General features: G+C 42.4%; 1 protein-coding gene across 1 annotated transcript; it reads left to right on the top strand.

The window, feature by feature from the left end:
* Window positions 1–5,928: 5,928 nt before the first annotated feature.
* Window positions 5,929–10,055, top strand: LOC118388635 (class E basic helix-loop-helix protein 40-like). The gene is made up of 5 exons (XM_035777894.2): window positions 5,929–6,371; window positions 6,510–6,573; window positions 6,857–6,964; window positions 7,334–7,457; window positions 7,947–10,055. The coding sequence occupies exons 1-5, from the start codon at window positions 6,298–6,300 to the stop codon at window positions 8,852–8,854; spliced, it is 1,278 nt and encodes a 425-aa protein (XP_035633787.1). The 5' UTR covers window positions 5,929–6,297; the 3' UTR covers window positions 8,855–10,055.
* The last annotated feature ends 366 nt before the right edge of the window (window positions 10,056–10,421 follow it).

Below are 10,421 nucleotides of genomic sequence, written 5' to 3'. Positions count from 1 at the left end.
CATAAAATGTATGCACATAAGTCGCTTTGGCATATGGCATAAATGGCATATGTTATATATTCTAACTTGAATGCTGAGGGCAAATAGAAAGCCACAATTATCACAAATCTAAACAATTTTCACTATCCCTCCTACTGTATAGTGAGCATGCAACTTCAGATTATTTCCCCCACTCTTCCCTACCAGCCAATTAAGATGAAAAAAATCTTCCGTCCCAGCCAATTAAGATGAAAAAAATCATAGACTCAGAGGCTTTCTTTTTTTTATAGCTCTTTCATTTCATGCAATTCTAGTTCACTTACATGACAGGAAACATTAGCTGAATCTTTTGTAATACCACACAAATGACCAAAATTACACTCTGACACTGACAAAAGGAGATATGGTCTTGAATTCAAACAAAAATAGGCCAGGCCACTGAATCACAGATTGTACAATATTGGGAGGCTATATACACTGAACAAAAATATAAACGCAACAGGTCAAGTGTTGGTCCCATGTTCGTGAGCTGAAATAAAAGATCCCAGAAATGTTCCATACACACAAAATTCTCTCCAATTTTGTGCACAAATGTGTTTACGTCCCTGTTATTGAGCATTTTTCCTTTCCAAGATAATCAATCCACCTGAAAGGTGTGGCATTTTAAAAAGCTGATTAAACAACATGATCATTACACAGGTGAACCTTGTGCTGGGGACAATAAAAGGCCACTGTAAAATGTGCAGTTCTGTCACACAACACAATACTAGACGTCTCAAGTTGAGGGAGCATGCAATTGGCATGCTGACTGCAGTAATATCAACCAGAGTTGTTGTCAGAGATTGTAATGTTAATTTCTCTAACATAACCTGCCTCCAACGTTGTATTTTATTTTATTTGGCAATAAGTCCAACTGGCCTCACAACCGCAGACCATGTGTATGGCGTTGTATGGTCGAGCGGTTTGCTGATGTCAACGTTGTGAACAGAGTACCCCATGGTGGCAGTGGGGTTATGATACGGTCAGGCATAAACTACGGACAACGAACACAATTTTATTTTAACGATAGCAATTTGAATAGCCTGGGAAGGGCTATAGGACAAGGCAACAAGTGAGAAGGCAACAACTGTTGGCGCAATTATTAGAAAATGGAAGAAGTTCAAGATGACGGTCAATCACCCTCGGTCTGGGGCTCCATGCAATATCTCACCTCGTGGGGCATCAATGTTCATGAGGAAGGTGAGGGATCAGCCCAGAACTATACGGCAGGACCTGGTCAATGACCTGAAGAGAGCTGGGACCACAGTCTCAAGGAAAACCATTAGTAACACACTACGCCGTCATGGATTAAAATACTGCAGCAAACGCAAGGTCCCCTTGCTCAAGCCAGCGCATGTCCAGGCCCGTCTGAAGTTTGCCAATGACCATCTGGATGATCCAGAGGAGGAATGGGAGAAGGTCATGTGGTCTGATGAGACAAAAATAGAGCTTTTTGGTCTAAACTCCACTCGCCATGTTTGGAGGAAGAAGAAGGATGAGTACAACCCCAAGAGCACCATCCCAACCATGAAGCATGGAGGTGGAAACATCATGCTTTTCTGAAAAGGGGACAGGATGACTGCACCGTATTGAGGGGAGGATGGATGGGGCCATGTATTGCGAGATCTTGGCCAACAACCTCCTTCCCTCAGTAAGAGCATTGAAGATGGGTCGTGGCTGGGTCTTCCAGCATGACAACGACCCAAAACACACAGCTAGGGCAACTAAGGAGTGGCTCCGTAAGAAATATCTCAAGGTCCTGGAGTGGCTTAGCCAGTCTCCAGGCCTGAACCCAATAGAAAATCTTTGGAGGGAGCTGAAAGTCCGTATTGCCCAGCGACAGCCCCGAAACCTGAAGGTCTGAATGGAGGAGTGGGCCAAAATCCCTGCTGCATTGTGTGCAAATCTGGTCAAGAACTACAGGAAACATATGATCTCTGTAATTGCAAACAAAGATTTCTGTACCAAATATTAAGTGCTGCTTTTCTGATGTATCAAATACTTATTTCATGCAATAAAATGCAAATTAATTACTTAAAAATCATACAATGTGATTTTCTGGATTTTTGTTTTAGATTCCATCTCTCACAGTTGAAGTGTACCTATGATATAAATTACAGACCTCTACATGCTTTGTAAGTAGGAAAATCTGCAAAATCGGCAGTGTATCAACTACTTGTTCTCCCCACTGTATATGACCAATATACCACGGCTAAGGGCTGTTTTTAGCACGACAAAACGTGGAGTGCCTGGATACAGCCGTTAGCCGTGGTATTTTGACCATATACCACAAACCCCTGTGATGCCTTATTGCTATAAACTGGTTAGCACTGTAATTAGAACAGTAAATAGTCTTATTTTTTCATACCCGTGGTATATGGTCTGATATATCACGGCTTTCAGACAATCAGCATTCAGGGCTCGAACAAGGTTTATAAATATAAATTAATCCCCTTTGCGCATGTGCATAACTATACATAAATCCCAGAGAGTTTGAGTGATGAAAGTTGGACAGAGGATCTCGAAATCTCTGAGGAAGAAACACTTGGATGAAGATAAAAAAACGAATGTTATTTTCTGGCAATTGTGCCGTTATTATGTGCCATATGTTAAGACTACAAACTGTATAAATGGCCCATTTGCGAGATTGACTTGTCATTTCAATAGGCATAGGCTACAGACTAAAATCTGGGTTTATGATTGTAATTACATTTTGCCATAATTTGCTTAGCTAAAGGCAGGTAGCCCATAGCCTCTGACAGACCTACATCTAATTTCAGATAGTCTACAGTAGGCTGTAGTTCAAATTAGCAGACTAATTTATGAAGGAATAGCAAGGCTATTTTGTAATAAGAAGTGCTTGTGTTTCCCAATAGCCTGCTGGAATAGGCTACTGAGGATGGTGTCATAATTTAAATCACTGAATTAAATATTAATAATAGAAGTGAATATGCTTGTCAACAAATAGTTTGACCTGTAGCCTAATCTGACTATTGTTACCGTCAATCTAATGTGTTCATAATAACACAAGGCTACAACAACAAACTGAAGTAATAGGCTATTTATTAAATTGGTTTGCCAGGTCTCGGTAGGCTACACAAGTGGCACAAATTGATTTGCAATGACTCCAGGGATATTGTTCCACATAAAAACAACCACGTGTGTCACACCCTGATCTGTTTCACTTGTCTTTGTGCTTGTCTCCATCCCTCTCCAGGTGTCACCCATCTTCCCCATTGTCCCCTGTGTTCTGTTTGTCTTTTGCCAGTTCTTCTTGTCTTGTCAACCTGTTTTCTCGGTTTCCCGGTTTTGATCATTCTGCCTGCCCTGACCCTGAGCCTGCCTGCCGTTCTGTACCTTTTGCCACTGCCCTGTATTACGGACCTCTGCCTGACCCTGAGCCTGCCTGCCACTCTGTACCTTACGGACTCTGCCCTGGACTACCGACCCCTGTCCTTTGCCTGCCCCCTGTTTATATAATAAAGTCCATTATTCAAACTGTCTGCATCTGGGTCTTTTCCTGAGCCGAGAGAACGTGAGGGAGTTCCATAACTTCCATTTCAAATTTCCTCTCGGGCTGACCCCAAGACCCACGAACTGACCATGCATAAAGCCCTTTGCTTGATACCATTTTCTTTTAGCAGTCAACATTAGAATGCAGTTTAAACCACATCTGAGTGAATTTATGTAATTCACTCTAGTGCACCAAAAGTAATTTTCCAGTGCTTTGTCTCCATTATTTATTTAGTTTTAGCATATTATTATTATGTTTTATGGAAAAAGGGTTGGAAATAGGTGTCTCCATAATGACAATCTTTATACCCCACCTAAAACTAGTAAAAAGTTGTCACAACCGTGCACGCGTGCTGCTCTCTCTCTCAATTCAATTTAAGGGGCTTTATTGGCCTGGGAAACATATGTTTACATTGCCAAAGCAAGTGAAATAGATAATAAACACTTGGCTCCCAAGTGGCGCAGCGGTCTAAGGCACTGCATCTCAGCGCAAGAGGTGTCACTACAGTCACCTGGTTTTAATCCAGGCTGTATCACAACCCGGCTGTGATTGGGTATCCCATAGGATGGCGCACAATTGGCCCAGCGTCATCCAGGGTAGGCCGTCATTGTAAATAAGAATTTGCTCTTTAACTGACTTGCCTAGGATACATGTTTTTATTGTCAAATAAACAATAAAAAATGTAACATTACACTTCCAAAAGAATAAAGACATTTCAAATATACAGTGTTGTAATGATGTGGAAATAGGTGTATTTGTAAATAAACATAAAAGTTGTATTTACAATTGTGTTCTTCACTGGTTGCCCTTTTCTTGTGGCAACAGGTCACAAATCTTACTGAGATTGCACACTGTGGTATTTCACCCAATAGATATCTCTCTGGCTCCTCTCCCTCATGTCTCAGTCAATAACTGTAGTGCTCTCTCTACACACACACAAACACCTCTGGCCCTCCCCACCAGTCACTCACTCAGCAACAGCATGCAGCACTGCCTGACAGTCAGTAGCAGGTTACAGTGAAATACATATGTTTAAAAGAAAATGCCAAGGCGGCAGTGGTGCAACTTAGAAATAACCCAAAAACCTGCAACATCGTTTTCAAAGTAGCCCAATTGCGGAAAAACTAACACGGATTCTTCTCGAGTACTAGGCCTTAAAAACTGCTGGCAAGTAAATCATATTTGCTCGGGCACATTATTTAATTATAAATCTGATTCTTTCACATGGGGGGAGATGTAGGAAGCTAAAAGGATAGCTTGTAGCCTACAGCAAATTAGTTGTAAATGGTAGCCATGTGCTGAATGTGCCTTCAGCGCACAGGGGCGGGTGGGGCCATGAGATCAATTTGACAATGGTAGTGGCACACTTGATAACAAAGCAGACAGTCTTCAGACACATTTCCAGTCTGAACTAGCAGATGGTTCTGATGGTGCAAAATAACATTATGGCCCTTCACACTTGTTGAAACCAAAGCAATTAGTCTGGTTGTCTCTAAGCAATGAGATCTCTTATAAAAATAAATGTCTCAAGCAGGTGCACCTTTTTTTCAACAGGGTCCTCCTAATGCAAAACAAAATAAAATAAAATATCAGAGGTTTTCAATTATACTATGTGCTTGAAGGATAATTTATAATTTACAAAAAATATTACACTGAATTATAATGTTAAATTGTGGGCCTATGAATCTATGGATTCATTCCAATTTAATAATAATAATAATAATAATCCAATAATAATAGGGCTAGCCTACATTTCCAACATTTGACATTGTGGCATCACATGCACTTTTACTCAGTTTTTACGCACATTCTCTTTTCAATGATAGGGCCTATCTTGCATTTTCAATTAATATTTTCAGCCAATGCGTTTATATGGTGAAATAACTTAATATAGCCGTACATTACTATTTTTAAGACATTGTGCTAAACAATGTAAATGGCAAGCCCCCTATTATAAAACCCTATGCCATAGGTATATTAACTTATCACAGTGAAGAGGTACAAGTTAGAGTATAATAATGTAATAATGCATTGTAATTGTGAATTATTTATTTTTATAAAGTTATGGCTAAATTGTGTTGTGTATGACACAACAGGTGGATGATATAGCCTAAATAAACGGATTGGGATAAGATATTATCACATTTAAACCCCCCAATATTTGCAAAGTTATTCCCATATCAATATTATTATGTCTTGTCAGTAGTGGAACCTGCTGAGCATTATTGGAGAGATGCGTAGCTCTGTGTTGTGTGAAGCTACTAGCCTGGATATGTTAGCCAGGTACACTGGACGCGGGATTCAGCCCTCCGGTGTGACGTGGCGCCGACGTCCGCCCCCAGATCCTCATTATCAGTAGAAAATGGGCAGTCCGAGAAGACAAGCGCCGTCCAAAACGTGAGACTCATGTGACAGAGATAGGTCATTGCGAGCGAGAGTCAGGGGTTTATTTAACACGTAGCTCTGTCCTTCCCCACTTTCCCAACGCGCAACCAAGACTAGTGCATCTGCGGGACTCCCTCTTGACTGACTACGTGGAGATCTCCGGGACACTGCTCCCATTATGCGATAAATAATCATAACAACAACAATGCAAATGTAAAATAGATTACTTATCTCTACAAATTGGAGGAAATACTTAAATATTTTTTGGGAAAAATTTCAAGGACTATATACTTTCATTCAATTTCATTTGCGTTCTTGAGTGAAAACATTGGGGGGAAAAGCTTGCCATTTCCTGCGTCATTTGGAGTAGCTTAAAGAGAATGGAAATGGAAAGGATTCCAAGTGCGCAACCCACCCCCAAGCACCAGCAGGCTGAGCTGTCTGACATGCAAGGGTAAGTTGCTGATGATTCTTCTTGTGCCCTGTGCCATGCTTTGCCCAATTTATAGTGGCATACATTCGCGTCTCCTGACATTGAGTGCGCAACCTCACCAAACCCACATCTCATTGACTGTCTTCTGGTTTTCATTAGGATGGATTTCCCTATGTATGTATACAAATCCCGTCGGGGAATGAAACGAGGAGATGATAGCAAGGTTGGTTGATATTTTATATATTTTTTTTATAGAAACAATATTGGTGTTTATTCACTTAATTATCTGTTCGTAAATATGATTACAATAGAATAATATTATGATTATATACAATGCTATTGAAACATTGATGTATTTAGATCAATTAGTTGGCCTGATCATTCCGATCATGTGGTGACCTATTTTCCCATATGATGTAATCCTTGGAGTCCATGTTACTGTTCACAGTGCTGCTCGTCAAACTGCTGAGGTTGTTATTTAACCTCAGTATCACTCCTGCCTTTAGGAAACCTACAAACTGCCTCACCGACTTATCGAGAAGAAAAGGCGTGACAGGATAAACGAGTGCATCGCTCAGTTGAAAGATTTATTGCCCGAGCACCTGAAACTTACAGTAAGTTCCTATTTATCTTGAAGTAGCACATTACTAAAGCGCGATCAAGTGGTTGCTTGGTGGTACTTCAGGTTAAGGTGACAGCCTGACAAACAGGTGACATCTGTAAAGGAATTTAAAATTAAATAATGAATGTGAATACTTAAACAAATGGCATCTTTGAGATGTTAACTAAAATTGAATACATTTCCTCTGATTTTGTATTTTTATAGATTAAAGAATGTAATATTACACATTCAAATTTTGCATTTGAGTAGATCTACTTAGTTATTGCTTTTGATTGTTGTTGAGAAAGTGTGTGTGCATGTGTGTGTTAGTAATCCATAAGAGATGAGCCCGTGCTGAAAGTAGTGTGTGTTCTTCCCATAGACTCTTGGCCATCTGGAGAAGGCTGTGGTTTTGGAGCTCACGCTTAAGCATGTGAAAGCTCTAACCACTCTACTGGAAAACCAGCAGCAGAAAATCCTCAGTCTGCAGAATGGCATGCAAATCGGTGAGCAAACACACACACACACACACACACACACACACACACACACACACACACACACACACACACACACACACACACACACACACACACACACACACACACACACACACACACACACACACACAATAAGATGATTATGCAGAAGCGCATACAAATCAGTGAATTTAAATATAGCTTGTGGTCTCTTGCCTTGGCTAGCTTCAGTTTGGATGCAGACCACATCCTCACTAATTTTCAAATGCAGCACAGTGCATTGCTCATCTACTGCATTATAATAACATAATAATAGAATAAGGAACTGAGTCAGAATAACTGCCAAGTTTAGTTTGGATGTGGTTGCGTAGAAAGGGATTTTATACCCATATTAAGATATATTACTTACAAGAATCATGTAAATACAATGAAAGTAGTTTGGTAGTTTCCATAATATTGAATTGTGGTAGATCTGTGTTTGACAGCGTTTGTGGTGTTGTCCATTCCTGCCTACAGAGCAGTCCTCTCCCAGCCAGGAGAACAGTGAGGAGATCTTCCGCTCAGGCTTCCATGTCTGTGCCAAGGAGGTGCTGCAATACCTGGTCAACCAGGAGGGTCGCGGTGACCTTACACCCTCCCACATGGTCAACCACCTGCACAAGGTGGCCACTGAGGTCCTCCAGGGCCCTCCCCGTAGCCCCTGCAAACCCCGGTCTGAAGAGACCACCATCCACTACCAACATCATCAGGCCCACAGGGAGAAGCCTGCAGGCCAGCCCCCCAAGCCCAGTGAAGGCCATGGGAAGAACTGCGTTCCCGTCATCCAGCGGAGGTATGCCCATGCGGGCGGCGAGCAGAGCGGCAGCGATACAGACACAGACAGCGGCTACGGTGGCGAGCAGGTTGAGCATCTGGCGTTGCGTGCAGGGTACTACGGCCAGGAGAGACAGCTGAAGAGGGCGCTGGGAGAAAAGAGGGCGTCATTTTGCATTAAGCAGGAAGATGAGGCGTGCCACAAACGCAGCCGGGTCGAGTCATCCGAGGACGAGTCTCTCTCAGGCGGAGAGTCATCCTCATCCTCCTCCAGCGGCCACGGCAGCTACATGAGCGCCTACTCCCCTCACCAGGCCCAACCTCATCCCCTTTGCATGCCCTTCTACCTCATCCCCCCCTCTGCCGCCGCCTATCTGCCCATGCTGGAGAAGTGCTGGTACTCAGGGGCCATGCCCATGATTTACCCTGGCCTGGGAGGCTCCGCGCAGGGCATGCCTAGTGACAGGCATGCCCCCTCTCCCTCGATCATGATGTCCCCCAGGGGGCGCTCTCCCTCTCCCCCTACCGTAGCCCAAAGCCCCATGGACTCCCCAGCCTTCCTCCAAGTGTTAAAGCAGGTACTTCCCATGAACCTGGAAACCAAAGACTGAGAGACCACTGAGCACTTACACAGAAAAGTGTTATTGAACATAGACTGCTATGCTGAGAGGATACATGGAGGAGAACATGACCAGACAGTCAGATCACCCACCACCACCCCTCTCCCCTCAACCCAGAAGTCAGAAGACAGAAGGGAGACAGATAGAGCGCATGCAGAAGGTCTGGTCTCAGATCGGTGAGGCATAATCCACAGCTGCGAGCAGAAAAAGAGAATAAAAGAAAGAGGGAATGTGTGGATGGAAGACAGCTCAAACAGTTTCCTAATCCTCTCTGAATGTTTGACTTTATACCCCCACCAGAGTGCTGAGTGCAACATTGACCCCACTGATCTGGATACACACACACACACACACACACACACACACACACACACACACACACACACACACACACACACACACACACACACACACACACACACACACACACACACACACACACACACACACACACACACACGGTTGAATGTATAAATGTAAAAAAGTGGCAGTCCCGTAGATGTTGAGGTTTCTACATGCTGTGGACACTGACAGGGCTCAGCTGTACACACACCGTCCTTGTAAACCATGTCACACCAAATGTCAATAGTCACCATTCACCCAAAGGTTGCTGTCTATTTACCTTAGGTCACCATTGCCATCACTGACAATGCGCTTTGCCCCATTCCCTATGACAACAACAAACATCCTGAGTGAAATAATTTCCCTACTGTATGGAGTTAGTGAGGTCATCATGTGACCATGTCAAGTTGGGAATTCACTGACAGTTTAGAGGGACTTTTTGTAATTATTGTTTATACTTCTTGTACATCTCTATTTTTGATACGTGTCCTTGCGCTCGAACCAGAGAGAAAGGTTGGACAGTCGTTTTACCGCATAATAACTCATGTACGTACTGTAGCCCTGCGCTGACCCTGATCTGCAATCTGACTCTGCTCAAGTCAAACCCGGAGTTTATCATCCTGTTGCCTTTTACTTGTGAAACACTGATAAAAGAAAACATCAGATGTTTATGAAATGTATTTGGGAGTTGGCGAGAAGTGAATGTATATGTTTTAGCAGAAGATTCGTTTTCTATAGAAAGAGGTACTTTGATATTTTGGGACCTACCAGAAAGATGTTTGATGTACATATTTTGTCTATAAATGTTGACATACACTATATAAGCGTATTAATAAAGTATTTTATCTGCTTGGTTCGTAATGAGTGAGTAGAGTGCATGTTGTGGTGAAATGTATATTCTGGGATCGAGTTCTGCCACAAACACAACAACTGGGGAGAGTTGCTGCAGTCTCCCTGCTTGTCTTGCCCGGCTGGTCATAAGGAGAGACACACTGCTATGGGTGTTCTCTCTGCTTCTGACATACATAAATAAACACACATACAGATACCGTGGTGGTCCCTCAACAATCAGTAAGCTCCAAAGGCCATTTTGTATATTTATCTGGAAGTCATTTGGATGCAGAAGCACAATAATAATACAATAATGTAAATAATACAAATACTGAGCTAAATTATGTTGCAAAAAGAAATTGGGAAATTATATTATTTTATAGTA

Source organism: Oncorhynchus keta, chromosome 10 (genome assembly GCF_023373465.1).
Source record: "Oncorhynchus keta strain PuntledgeMale-10-30-2019 chromosome 10, Oket_V2, whole genome shotgun sequence".
Taxonomy (NCBI): domain Eukaryota; kingdom Metazoa; phylum Chordata; class Actinopteri; order Salmoniformes; family Salmonidae; genus Oncorhynchus; species Oncorhynchus keta.
This window is presented reverse-complemented; position numbering and strand designations above follow the sequence as displayed.

Excerpts from the sequence above, each read along its gene's own strand:
- LOC118388635 (XM_035777894.2), top strand. The coding sequence starts at position 6,298 with ATGGAAATGGAAAGGATTCCAAGTGCGCAACCCACCCCCAAGCACCAG. Across the intron at positions 6,574-6,856 it reads AACGAGGAGATGATAGCAAG|GAAACCTACAAACTGCCTCA; the intron begins GTTGGTTGATAT and ends TCCTGCCTTTAG. Across the intron at positions 7,458-7,946 it reads GCAGAATGGCATGCAAATCG|AGCAGTCCTCTCCCAGCCAG; the intron begins GTGAGCAAACAC and ends TCCTGCCTACAG.